The 14,235-nt window shown below is 49.7% G+C and overlaps 1 protein-coding gene across 1 annotated transcript in view; it reads left to right on the top strand.

Moving 5' to 3' along the window:
* The window catches only part of LOC109541900 (RNA-binding protein Musashi homolog Rbp6), a gene marked incomplete in the record, with an annotated part of 99,721 nt that overhangs the window by 56,093 nt on the left and 29,393 nt on the right, over window positions 1–14,235 (top strand). The window contains 1 exon segment of the mRNA XM_048663086.1: window positions 9,498–9,590. Within this exon segment, the coding sequence (XP_048519043.1) occupies window positions 9,498–9,590 (93 nt within the window).

The raw sequence follows: 14,235 nt of genomic DNA, 5'->3' as shown, positions 1-14,235 counted from the left end.
AAAAAACTGGAGCCAGTGGCGTTGATGATTGCGGCGCTGGCAGAGACGCGCTCCAACGTTCCAGAGCGGCAACAAAAACGTCATTACAGGCAGAGCGCGGCTCATAACGCACCTAAATGCCGCATAAATTTGCCTAAATCCCCCGCAGTATATCAGATCTGAAGCGGTTTGGCCGGGCTGAAAGCAAAATGCCAGTTATTAAGGTTAAGGGCTCGAGAGCGCGGGTCAGTGGCGTGCTTGCTTAAGAGCCACCCTTTCGCCCGCCTAGCGGGGCGCCGCTGCTTCTCCGGCTGGGATTAATTTAAAAATCGAAAAGTCCCCCCTTTTTCCTGCACAACACCGGCCGAAACAAATGAAAAAGCTGGGGCTCAGCAGGATCGCAGGGCACAAAAGGCGCTGAGAGTGAAGGACGTCGTGCAAGAGCCTTTTGTTCTAAAGGCGCTTAAAAATGCACCCCCATGCACGGATCCGCGCTATTTCGCTAATAAGCAACCGACCCTCCATTCCTGCTGAATGTCGCGCACACGATGACGATCTTTGCGGCTTAATTAGCAGCTGGTTAATGGAAATGCCACTTTTGCCCCCCCGACTCCTTGTTGCCAAACTTCCGATCAATCAGTGACTCAAAGCCTCAACGCACTTTTGCTCACCAGCTCAAGATTTCCAGCAGATTGAGGCAAATAACCCTTTGATAGCCGGAGGTCGAAGAGAAACAGGGTCAGGGCGCAGTTTGTTGGTGTTCTTCCCAGGCCAGTGGCGCACTGCTCTCCATTAATCAGCCGGCAGAAGGTGCCGATATGGAACGTCCATCATCAGGGCTGGGAGGGGGCGTATTGATTGTTTATGGGGGGCTTTTGGGCGGCCGAAACACACACACACACACACGCGATCCCCCCAAAACTCCCCGGCCGAGTTCGAGTTTAATACGTAAAGTTGCGAACTTCTTAAAGCCGGATTATCGACTCAACTTTCTATATTATGTTGCCCATTAAGGGGAACTTTTAGAGACACTTTGTCTTGTTTTTGTTTGCTTGTACGCAACGAAAACTCCCGACAAGCGGAATTACTTGCGCCACCCCCCCCCTCTCTGCCGCCCCCTTTGAGGAGGAAGAGGAGGAAAACTTCCGCCGATCGCTTGCGGCCCTCAACTCTCGGCCAAAATGTTTCAATCTGTCGATTTATTGTTCCGTTTCGGTTTTTTGAGGTTAGATTAGCGGGTTCAAGTGCACTTGCATCGATTCTTGCACGTTGAGGTTGTGAATTATTGAGCAGGACGGCGCAAAATCGGCCTCAAAATTGAGGCGAAAGTCGATCAAGTTGGGTTTGATTAGTTCAATGGCTGGATCAGTGGCGGCGGTGTCTCAGATGCGCCAAAGTCTCGCGCTGACACCTTCAAGGGCGAGTTGGGCGCATGACAGGTGCATGCGATTTAGGGCAAAATGGTGAAATTGCCCCGAAAAAATACCCAAAACTTAGGAAAACAGCGGCGCCGATTCAGTTCGCTGATGCGATTGCGCCGGAATCAAGCAAAAGTGGCCAATGTCGTTGCTGTGTCGAGCGCCTTGGGCACGACACTGTCTTTTTTTGAAAAATCTGGCCGATCAGAGTGTCATTGACTCTAACTCAGTGTCGTGCCTAAACGACTCGCCCCAACTTCGACATTAAACGCTCGCCAATGCGGCCCTTCAGGCACGTCACTGACTTTTTTGGGAAAATCAGATCAATCAGAGTAGGCCTGCGTGTTACGTTGCGTGAGAGAGTTGTAACTCATCTGCTAATGAGTTATAACACACTCACTGAGTTACCCAGCCCGAACGGTTCGGCACAACAAAACTGTTTCCCAGAGCAACGGAACTGAGTTATTGCGCCGATGCGTTGAGTTGGCGCTGTTGAAAATTCCTACGCAATTTACTCTTTTGAATTTCAGTTGCCACCTGCCTGATGATGGCTCAAAAGCAAAACTTTGCAATGCATGATTCGGCATCAAGCCATCTCGCTCATTTTGGCAGAAATGATTTTTTTGTAATTAATTGCAACTATCAACTTCTCGTGAATCAGTGTCGGGGACAAAAAACACTGTAAAGATGTCAAAAAACATCTGCGCTCGAGTTTTACTCGCAAAAATTCGCTTTGGCTACTGGCTGGTGGCACTGTGTTGCCGCTCTGTGCGCTAATGAGCCATAACTCATCGGTCAACGAGTTACAACACAGGCACTGCGCCAAAACCCAAGACGATCCACTCAGTCGCCCATTGGCGGCATCTGATGATGGCCGCTGCAGTTGTAGTGGTTGGTCGAAACGCAGCCAAACGCGACGATCGTCCCGCTGAACTCTGGTTTGTTTTGTTTCAGGTAAGCGGCGACGAGGCGGCGGCGGAGGCGGCTGCCCCCCCTTCGGACCCACCCCGCCCCACCTATTGGGTGCCGGTGATTCCTGTGGTGTGGGTGAAACCCCCCCACTTGGCGGCCTCCCCCTCCCCTCCGGGGCACCTTTCCTCTTACTAAGTCACTCTTTCACCTCCCCCCCTTCCCGGTGTGGCGCGCATTACTTGTCATTGTCTAATGCAATTGTGATTAGGGTGGGGGGGGACACCTTTTCTCTAACTCGCCCTAATTCCCCCCTCCATGCACCTCCTCACGCACATGGCCACCTCAGATCAACTGTGCCGCGCATTGTGTGTCATTGTCTAATGCATTTGTAAGTTTTGGAATTTTTGTTGTTTTTTTATTGTGTTTAAATAAACTCTTTTATTTCCAATTTTTTTGTCATTTTTTTTCTGCTTCTTCTCATCACTCGCTCTCTCTCTCTCTGTCTGTCTCATTCTTTCACGCACACTGTTTTTTTTTGACATCGCAAAAATGCCAAAACTTGTCACAGTTGGTCGGATGGGCCCCGACATTGACATGTGTGGAGTTGCATTGCCATGGTTACCAACTGAGTTGCTAGGGAAACGGCTTAGACGAGCGATTTTTTGCGCGGTTGGCGCTGCAGGATTTCCTGCTAATTGGGGAATTGAAGAAAAGTTGCATAAGTCGGAGGCAGGAAAGTGCGTAGCGCGCGTTTCGGCCGCGGGCGCCTGCTGGAAGGAAGGGAAGCGTCGCGGCGCCATCGTCAGCGCCGTCGGCGTCGCCATGGCGACGCGCGCAGGACGGCAGTGGACGGCGCGCGTCCTCCTCACAGTCTCGCAACCGCCACCGACCGACGCGCAACGTTGCCACTCGCCCTCTCTTCAGTGTTACGTTGTTGTCCGATCGTTTCGCGTCACGTGGTGCTCGGTCATCCTCAGCTCTTGCTCAGCTACTCTGGGAGAATTCGCAGCAGTCCTGGCAATCGTCATCAAAACGGCGACGAAACTGGCGGAAGGAAACGTAAGTGTCTCAATGTCTCGCCGCCAATCATCCGTCGCTTTTCCCCACCACACTCTCGATCGCTAAGCGACGGAACGCGTTGCTGGCCTAATCCTCTGTTTGGAGCTGGATTTCTTCAATCCTCCGCTCCAAATCTTCTTCCCTGATCCGCATTTCCCCCCCGAAAACGGGGATTTCTAGTGAAGTTTCGCTGCAGGAACTTGCTCTTTCGCCAAAAAACCCCCTGAGGAAGGCGCGGGTGTTCGAAACTGGCCGGTTCCTGGCAAAAAGTGCGCTCTATCCGGTGCCCGTCGGCATTCGCCAGAAAACCCTGAGGATGGCCTGGTGGTTTCGGAAACTGGGCCAGTTGGAGCTCAGAACGTGCTCCAATCCAGTGCAGTGCCAAGCGAGTTGCTGTCTTGATCAGGTTTTTTGCAATGTTTTTTCCCTAGAGGGAAGTTTCAGTGGTTGGTCCAATTTGCCCCTGAGGATGGTGCCGATTGAGGTCAAAACTGGGCGCTTTATAACTTATAACACTGAAAAGTGCGCTCTATTCAGTACAGTTTTCGCCCCAGTTTGCCGATGGAACGAATGTTCAGTGGTTGGCTCGGCTTGCCCCCTGAAACCCTGAGGATGGTGGCGATGATTCCGAAACCCGCTGTTCTCAAGTTTCTATTTCGTGCAGATTTTTCGTGACCGGCGACTTTTCAAGAGTGGGTTTTGCTCGCCCTGAGGTTGGCGGGGCTTCAGAAGCCCCGCCAACCTCAGCCTCAGCCTTGAATGGCGTTCATTTGCTTTGTCGCATGTTCAAGTCGATTGAGTGTCGCTTGAGTGTTTTTCAACCTATTTTGTCCATTCCAAGTGACTTGCAGTGTCTTCTGACTGTTTTTTTGGTTATTTCGAATGCGTTGAATGCTCCCCGACGCAGATTGTCGGATGTTCAGCGCCTCCGAGTGTCTTTTGAGTGTTTTGCAGCCACTTTAATCCATTCCGAGTGTCGGTAAGCGACTTTTCTTTGTGTCTGGGCGTATTTTGAATGGCGTTCACTTGCTTTGTCAGATGTTCAAGTCGATTGAGTGTCGCTTGAGTGTTTTTCAACCTATTTTGTCCATTCCAAGTGTATTGTAGTGTCTTCTGACTGTTTTTTGGTGTATTTTGAATGCGTTGAATGCTCCCCGACGCAGATGGTCGGATGTTCAGCGCCTCCGAGTGTCTTTTGAGTGTTTTGCAGCCACTTTAATCCATTCCGAGTGTCGATTGGCGACTTTTCTTTGTTTCTGGGCGTATTTTGAACGGCGTTCACTTGCTTTGTCGGATGTTCAAGTCGATTGAGTGTCCCTTGAGTGTTTTACAACCGATTTTGCCCGTTGTAAGTGTCTTGTAGTGTCTTCTGACTGTTTTTTTTGGTGTATTTTGAGTGCTTGGAGTGCTCCCCGATGCAGATTGTTGGTTGCCCCGGTTGGCGGGGCTTCAGAAGCCCCGCCAATCTCAGGCAGCAATTGCAACTCGCTCAGCTTCTGAGCAATCAATCGATGGCCGAGCCTCAGCACTGATCGCTGTCGCTCTGCAAACAGCCGAAATTTCCGTGGAAAACGGCCCGGTGTTGGGGATTTATCGCTTAGCAAAGTGGGTCAGCGCAGGCCAGTGGCGCGCCAGGAAGCCGGTTGACTCGCACCAATTTTCGGTCAACTTTCCCCTGTATTTCCTGGTCTTTCAGTGGCGCCGCGCCTTTAATTGCGCTGATTGCCATCATCGTTGGCCCCCCAGTTTGCGAGGAAGCGCGGGCAAAACCGGACAGCGGCAACCGAAACCGAGCGGATCGGGCTCTTCGGAACAATTAATCATGCGATTGTATGGTTGTGGGGGGAGGGGGCAAAGAATAGTTTTCCCCCAAGACAAATCGCATAGTGTTCAGGCAGGTTGGCTGAGCGGCAACGTCCCGTTTCGGCCTCTCTTCCCCTACTTTGCCGATATTTGCCCGCTAACGAGTTTGGCGATTAATTAAATTAACACATGATGCACTGAGGGTGGGGGGTGGTGGGGGCGAGGTATCAGGTATCAGTCAACCCCCACCCGCCAAGATACATGGAATCCCCGCCACAAAAAGCTGCTAATTACTTATTTAGAGGCAATTTGGGGGCGGCATGAAAGGGCCCGCCGCGATACCGTAACCTAAATATTCGAACGCATTTTTAACGAATTAACCGAAGGTGGGCGACCCGCCCCCCACCCTACCAGCTTTTAATTTTGTTTACGGACCTGGATCGCGCGTCGGAAGTTTAACGGGAACTTTGCGTGATTATGGCGCGTCTCCTTCGGCCCTTTTCCTTCATGCCGTCGACGATTTCGGCTTCCGACCGGCCCAATTCCGTATCGGGATCATCTACTTGTATCCACATTAATATTGTGAAAGTGATATATTTGTGTTCGCCGCCTATAAATAGAATGCGGACTTTCGATCCCCTCGAGCGACGCATTTCTGCCCTTTATTGGCCGCGAAGGAAACACGCAAGAATCCAGTGTCACTGTGAACATCCGACACACCAAGTGTGAGTCAGTCCGACGTTCAAAATGCAGCCAGCGACAATTGCATTGATTGCAAGTCGCTTTGGACATCCGACAAAGTAATACAGTGCCATTCATGCTCAAAAAGCCACTCAGCTGCATTGAACATCCGACAAAGCCATTCAAAATACGCCAAGAAACCAAGAGAAGTCGCCAACAGACACTCGGAATGGATTAAAGTGGCTGCAAAACACTCAAAAGATACTCGGTGGCGCTGAACATCCGACAATCTGCGTCGGGGAGCATTCAACGCATTCAAAATACACCAAAAAACAGTCAGAAGATACTACAAGACACTTGGAAAGGACAAAAGAAGGTGCAAAACACTCAATCTACGGGAACATCCGACAAAGCAAGTGAACGTCATTGAAAATACGCCAAAAAAACAAGGAGAAGTCGCCAACAGACACTCGGAATGGATTAAAGTGTCTGCAAAACACTGAAAAACACACTCAATCACTTCGAACATTCGACAAAGCAAGTGAACGCCATTCAAAATACGCCCAGAAACAAAGAAAAGTCGCCAACAGACACTCGGAATGGATTAAAGTGCCTGCAAAGCACTCAAACGACACTCGGTGGCGCTGAACATCCGACAAACTGAGTCGGGGACCATTCAAAGCATTGGAAATACAAGAAACAATGAGAAGACCCGAAGAGACACTCGGAATGGATGAAAGTGGTTGCAAAACACTCAAAAGACACTSAGCCGCTTTGAACATCCGACACAGCAAGTGAGCGCCTTTCAAAGCAATCAAATGATYAAGAAACAGCTGGAATGGACAAGAGTGACTGGAAAACATTTCGAAATTGAATCAACTCASCGAGGGAACCTTCTGAACATGTTCGAAAGAGACTCGAGCATCCGACACAGTGCGTCAGAACAGTGGCTGAGTCACMTTGAAAGGACCCCAAAGGTTTRGAGGCACTCACTCAAAGWCAGATTGATTGAAAGTCGTGTSCGACATGATCCGACAAGTTGAGTCAAACATCCGACAAGTTGGCACAGCTGGAATGGGCAAAAGGGGCGACTTTTTTGCGAAAATCCGGCTTTAGTGAAGACTTGGACCAAACCCGCCTGCCCGGATGCACTTTTCTGGCCAAAAATTATCCAATCCCGATTTCAATAAGCCAGCCAATCAAGGGGCGCGCCAGCGAAGCGAAAAAGCGCCCGATATTATCTTAAGGGTCGCTAATCTTCGTCGTATTTACTTGGGGCCCATTAAAAATGGAAAAACCAGCCCTTTCCAGGTGCGGGGCGAATCGCGCCTCGTTGTCAGATTGGCGTTTTTTTCCTGGCAACTGAATTCGACTGCAATAACGGACATAATGGGCATTAGCCAGGGCTGGATGGAGCCGAGCCGAAGACGCTCCCTCCATTTATTATTGAATGAGCGCGCGATGAAAAGAAACACACTCGCAATGAAATAAAAATGTTCGAGGGACGGGCGAATGTGATTTACGCAAATGGCGCACCCCGGAAAGCGCCGCTTTGACACTCACGGTGCGCTTGGGGTTTTTGGCTGCACGCCACTGACACTCATGAGAAGAAACGGAAAATCGGACAGTTTGGAAGGTTTTCAGTTAGAAAAACGTGCATCGATCGAGGGCACAATCCGACACGGTCGGGTCCAGAAAAGGGCAATTTTCCGGCAGCCCTCAAGCATCGCAGCATGATCCATCCAATTAATTATTGCCCATTATTAATTGCATTGAATCGATTGTTTATTAGTAATCGGGGCCGCGGATAATTGATATTCGACAATGGCGCGTTCGATTAGCGCTAATAACTGATTATTTTGGGGGTTGAAAGGGGGGCCCGAAACGGGCGTCAAAGCGCAACATTTGGCAACACTGGCGAAGCAAAAGCCGGTTTCCAGCCCTTCGCCTTCGTGTTGTCGTTTTACTGCTCTTGGCCCGTAAAAACGCAAAACGATGAAAAAACCCCGGCAGATTTAATGGGGGGCTTTAAAGGGCCGTCAAAGCCCTTTCATTGGCTGTTTATTGAAGACGAAAGCCTTAAAAACAACTAGCAGCAAGGGGAGCGAAGTGGCGCGCCACTGCCTTCGGCCGGCCATTTATTCAAATCCCCCAAAAAAAATATGAGCCTTTGAAGGGGTGCGTCCGAAGGCCACCCCTTAGGAAGAGTTAGTTGGGAGTCTTTGGATGTATTATGGGTTAATCCGACAAACGCAGAGTTCTTCAGAGCTCCGCCACTGGTTTTCTAGCTCCCACAAACAAACTAGGCAGAGGGGAGACAAAGGGCGGCCAATTGGGGGCGCGAAAACGATCGCTTTGACTGCAATCAAGTGTGAACATGATAGGGATGCGTCCAGGTATCGGTATCCCCCCTTCAGAGGCCCTGGGGGGCCAACGGCCAGTGGCGTCGCTAATTAAATTCACTCAAGTCTTCAGTAAAGCCGGATTTTCGCAAAAAAGTCGCCCTTTATGCCCATTCCAGGTGTGCCAAGTTGTCGGATGTTTGACTCAACTTGTCGGATCATGTCGGACACGACTTTCAATCAATCTGTCTTTGAGTGCCKCCAAACCTTTGGGGTYCTTTCAATGTGACTCAGCCACTGTTCTGACGCACTGTGTCGGATGTTCGAGTCTCTTTCGAACATGTTCAGAAGGTTTCCTCGGTGAGTTGATTCAATTTCGAAATGTTTTCCAGTCACTCTTGTCCATTCCAGCTGTTTCTTGATCATTTGATTGCTTTGAAAGGCGCACACTTGCTTTGTCGAATGTTCAAAGCGGCTGAGTGTCTTTTGAGTGTTTTGCAACCACTTTAATCCATTCCGAGTGTCTGTTGGCTACTTTTCTTTGTTTCTGGGCGTATTTTGAATGGCGTTCTCTTGCTTTGTCGGATGTTCCAGTCGATTGAGTGTTGCTTGAGTGTTTTGCAACCGATTTTGTCCATTCCAAGTGCCTTGTAGTGTCTTCTGACTGTTTTTTGGTGTATTTTGAATGCGTTGAATGCTCCCCGACGCTGATTGTCGGATGTTCAGCTCCTCCGAGTGTCTTTTGAGTGTTTTGCAGCCACTTTAATCCATTCCAAGTGTCTGTTGGCTACTTTTCTTTGTTTCTGGGCGTATTTTGAATGGCGTTCACTTGCTTTGTCGGATGTTCCAGTCGATTGAGTGTTGCTTGAGTGTTTTGCAACCGATTTTGTCCATTCCAAGTGTCTTGCAGTGTCTTCTGACTGTTTCTTGGTGTATTTTGAATGCGTTTAATGGGCCCCAAGTAAATACGACGACGATTTGCAACCCTTAAGATAATATCGGGCGCTTTTTCGCTTCGCTGGCGCGCCCCCTGATTAACTGGTTTATTAAAATCGGGATTGAATCATTTTTGATCAGAAAAGTGCATCCAGGCAGGCGGGATTGGGAGGGCGCCCACTGGCGCCCCCTGCCAGCTGGAGAAGCTTTTAAGCGCGCTACATTCGAAAGCAATTAGAAATGTAGGGGGCTTTTCGCGATTGAACTTCCAAGTTGCGCCCAGTCGGGCGCGAAGCGCTCCCCCCCAACTTCCTCAGCTTCTTTAAGCCGTCTTTGTTTGGTTAAATGGAGTTTTTCTTGTTTGCAGATGGTGACTCGAACGAAAAAGATCTTTGTGGGGGGCCTGTCGGCCCCCACTACTCTCGAGGACGTCAAGAGCTACTTCGAGCAGTTCGGACCGGTGAGTACCGCACTTTAGCGCCATCTTCCTGCATAAATCGCATTAACTAATGGCTCGGGATAAGGACGGGAAACGTGGGCACTTTATGGTCTATTTTCGGAGTGATCGTCCAATTAGTGACGGTTATCGCGCGTGGCGCCCCCATTTTTGACGAAAACCAGGCGCCGATCCACTGTTTTCATTTTTTTTAATGTTGATATGTAGAAAGTAAAGTTTTTTTGCAAAAAAAAGTCTTCGTAACTATTTTAAAGCGCATTTAAATTCAAATTTTCCGCCAAAAACGCCGAGTCCGTATCGTCGGTTGCCTATCGCGATTGTGACGTAGCAGGTCATATCAACAAAGTGTCTCGCGTTTATTTTGTTGTTTTCGCAGCTTTGTTTTATTATTTAAGCTCTTGTTATTGATTATTATTGGGGGACATTCGGATTCGAAACGTTTAATGAATTAATGGCATTTGGGCGGCCCCGATGTCCGCTCGGCCGGACAACGAGCGGTTTCGTGTCTTGGGAGCGCGCCCAATTGCCCCCCTTTCCCCCGTTTCGCTTAATTGGTTAACGATCTGCCCCACATTTCCCCCCATTGACCTGATGATGACTCAGGATCGGCATGCCAAACAACTCGCAACCTGCCCTTACGATCAGTTTTCCCCCAAAAAATCAGGGTCGTGCTGGTCAACTTTGACACCCAAGTGTGAGCAGCCATGGGTAACACACACGCTGTGTCGAGTTGCGCCATTGAGTTGATGTGTCTCTGTGAGTTAACGGTTTGGAACACATCAGCTGATGAGTTATGACTCATAGTTTTATTGTTTATGAATAGCCTTCCATCTCAAGTGGGTGTCGGGGTGAGTGATTGCGCCGATGCGTTGAGTTGGCGCAGCACTGCGTCGCACCGACCGGCACGACACTGATTTACTGGGGGCAACTGAACAAAAGGCAAGTTTCCAGGGTTTTTGACATTTAGGTGTTGTGTGTTGGGTAAAAGTGTGTCAAATTTGCCGAAACTTTTGCGCTTCTCTATGCTGGTCCCACTTTGCAATCGGTTTTCTCGAAAACCGGTCAAGCTGCAGATTCGCTTTTGAGTGCGTTTTATCGAGAAAAGTGCGTTCTACAGGCGGGGAAAGTTTTGAACTTGAGCCATTATTAGACAGTTTTTGGCAAGATGTCTCCGAAAAAGTGCTTTATCGATTTTTGCCGGAGATTTATTGTAATCCAGGACAGGAAAAAAGCTCCAGAAACTTGGATTATAAACGTGGATAATCGACTGTTTAATCACGTTGATTTTGGGGCGGCGTTCAATTAATGCGGCCCCGTTTCGGATTCGATTGACAAAGCGGCCCAATTAACGGCAACAGCGCTCTTAATAAGCGGCTTTTTGTGGGCCAAACTGACCAGGGAGGAAAAATGCCGCCCGCATTTTGCCATTTCGCCATTTTGATTCGCGAAATCGGCCTGAAGATGGCATATTCGAAAGTGAAACGTCGCATCGAAAACGGTTGAGCGTGCACGGGGGTGAAAGGGGCGGGCGCCGCCCCCCCCGACCGAGATTGGGGGGCGGCAAAACTCGTCCGAAATTCAATTAAAACGAGCCGAGTCGCGTCGACCTTATAAAGCTCATGATTAAAACATCCCCTAAATCGGGAGAAGCCGCTTGCCAGAATGCTTGTCGCCATTCTTAAAAGCCAACTTGCTAATTTCCTTTTGTTTACGTGTGTTTTCCGTTTAAAACTGCCAATTATTCAACCCGATTAACCGCCCAAGTTGCATCCGGGATGAAACATGAAATTCCCGAACTTTTCCCGCAAAAATGCGCCCCTCCCATGACGGAGACGCATTTCCTGGGCATGCAAAGCGGCGCAATTAAAAATCTGGATTAAAAAGTTTCCCGTTCTGCTCATGACGTCTCATTATAACTGTCGCCCCCATGGGGGGCGTCCCAGTGTCTTCCCGACTAGTCCCCAAACATCAATGAGTTAAAGTGGAAAACAACCGGGAGAAAAAACCCGATTTCGTTCCATCCGGGTCTGGAAATTAGGGGTGGTTAACACACACACACACACATAGACCAGAAAGAAGCTCGAATGTTAATTAAACCAGCTGGGCGGCTAATCGGCCTTCCAGATGGGGATCTTGCGGCTTAAATGAGCGGCCCCGAAACGTAAATTTGCCCCCCGTTAATAAACGTCTTGCCAACAGTGGAACTACATGCATTAGCAGAGCGGCCTTTTGGCAATGTTATATCCAGCAATCAGTCCTCTAGGACTGCTATGTTGAATTTTAGTCCAGCGGATGGAAAATTGCAAGTGCGAAAGGGGCGGGGCCTAAAAGTTCTGACGGGGACAAGCCAAAAGGCTCTGGCCGCTGATTCATTATATAGACAATCCAGTCCTCTGGACCTGCCATGCTGATTTTCGGTCGAGCAGCTGAAAAAGCGCAACTGGCAAGCGGGCGGGGTGTGAAAGGTCCATTGGGACACAGCCGAAAGACTCCGGCCGCCAGTTTGCCATATCAGGCATCCAGTCGTCTAGGCCTGCTATGTTGATTTTGAGACGAGCGGTTGAAAAATTGCCAGTAGTTGGCCGGCGGGGTGTGAAATTTCACCGCGCAAATACCCAGCAAGTCTCGAATTTCTCGCAAATCGCTTGAATCAAGCGCAAAAAAACCGGTTCTATTAAAGGGAAGCCAAAAGATTCCGGCCGCTGTTCCGCAACAGCACATTGGTCATGGCCGGCAGGCCTAAGGGTTRCAATTGCGCCACTGGCTGACCRTATTTCGACATAGTAGGCCCTGGCCACGGGATTGCTGATATAAACAGCGGGCGGCCGGAGTCTTTGGGTGGTTTCCCACAGGAACTTTCATGCCCCGCCCGCATACTAGTTGCGATTCTCCAACTGTTCGACCCAAGACCCACTTAGTAGGCCCAAAGGACCCCCCGCATGATATACTGAGGGCCGGCCGGAGTGTTTCGCGTGTTCTTCGGCTGGTGTTTGATGGCCCGCCCGGTAAAAAGTGGCGATTTTCACTGATGAATGAAATTGATTTGATAATGGAAAATAGTGACATTTATGGATCACGTTTCAAGATTTAAAAAAAAACCACCCTGTATATTATCATAGATTAATGTTCAGTTTGAAGGAATTTTGGATACAATGAAAACACCCTATTAAAACATCCCGCCCCAGTGTTGCAGACAATGCAAACCAGCGCTTGAGTGGCCGAGACCGACTTGAAACCTTTTCCTTTGAAGGACTCGCACGTGACGTCGCATCGGAGATGCGACCCGCAAGGACAAAGACGGAAAACGTCCACTCCACTTGAGTGGCTGTATCCAATTATTTTTCCGATATGCAGGAGTTTTTCCAGGTTGGTCGATCAACGTTTCGGCCAATCAGATTAGGTTAAGCGGCTTAATGGGGCGGCCAGTGGCGGCGCCAATGGATTCCGAAGGCGCTTTATGCACCGATCGATCACAGCGCCATCGGGCGATAAAAAATCGCTTTAGATAAACCGGTCGGTAAATGCAGTCGTTTATTTCGTCTCTGACAGGGCAGATCCTCTGATTGGCTGCAGATATGCATCCGTTGCTCTGATTGGCTGCAGAGAGACCATCCAGGCGACTCAAGCGTACCAATTGCGAATCACTCAAAAGTGCTTCCCCAAACTGAAACCGTTGCCGACGAATTTAATTACGACCTTCGCTGCGCTCCAGTATCACGTACGTCACTCCCATCCAACTCTTTCCAGACATTTTTAATCCCCTAAATGTGGAAATGCGGCCGCATGGAAATTTCCACTCAGTTTTCCTATTGTGTGCCGCCAGGTAGCGGCTTTATATCCAGAAATCTGGATCTGGGAGCGTTCTTTAAGCCGATCCACTGTCAACTTCTCTCACTAGATGGGGGTTGAGCGACAGTTTCGCTCACTACTCAAGCGCGCCCTAATTGGGCCAGAAGATCTGGAAACGATCAAACTGTGACCAGAACACGTGCAAAGCATCCAAAGTTTCGTTTGTCTTTATTCCGGCCGCGAACCGCTTAAAAAACACCATCCCCGACTAATTAGAACGCGCGGCGCGAATAATCCGGGCTCGAATGTGCATCAAACTGGCTCGATCGCATCACGAGAACATGAAAACCATCAGAATAACGGCCCCATATTCCGTTTAATGGGGGCGAAGCCCCCCATGCCCCAATCGCGCGGGGGGGCTTAGCGCCGATTATTGGCGGCCGTTAAACTGCGATCGTTCAGTTCGACACTAACTGCCCATTATCCGACGAGATATGATCGGAAATTCCGGCCTGGCCAGATGCTCGTTACTCCCCCCAAATCACTTGCGGTTCCAATTGTTTCATTATATGCAGCATCCACTCCTCTGGGCCTACGACGGCGATGTCCGGGCCGGCGCTCGGAAAATCGCCACTGTTTAACGGGCGGGCCATCAAACACCAGCCGAGGAACACGCGAAACACTCCGGCCGGCCCTCAGTATATCATGCGGTGGGTCCTTTGGACCCACTAGGTGGGTCTTGGGTAGAACAGTTGAAGAATCGCAACTAGTATGCGGGCGGGGCATGAAAGTTCCTGTGGGAAACCACCCAAAGACTCCGGCCGCCGGCTGTTTATATCAGCAATCCCGTGGCCAGGGC

This window comes from Dendroctonus ponderosae, unplaced genomic scaffold (assembly GCF_020466585.1).
Source record: "Dendroctonus ponderosae isolate FM_Combo_2020 unplaced genomic scaffold, Dpon_F_20191213v2 Dpon_F_20191213_12, whole genome shotgun sequence".
NCBI lineage: Eukaryota > Metazoa > Arthropoda > Insecta > Coleoptera > Curculionidae > Dendroctonus > Dendroctonus ponderosae.
This window is presented reverse-complemented; position numbering and strand designations above follow the sequence as displayed.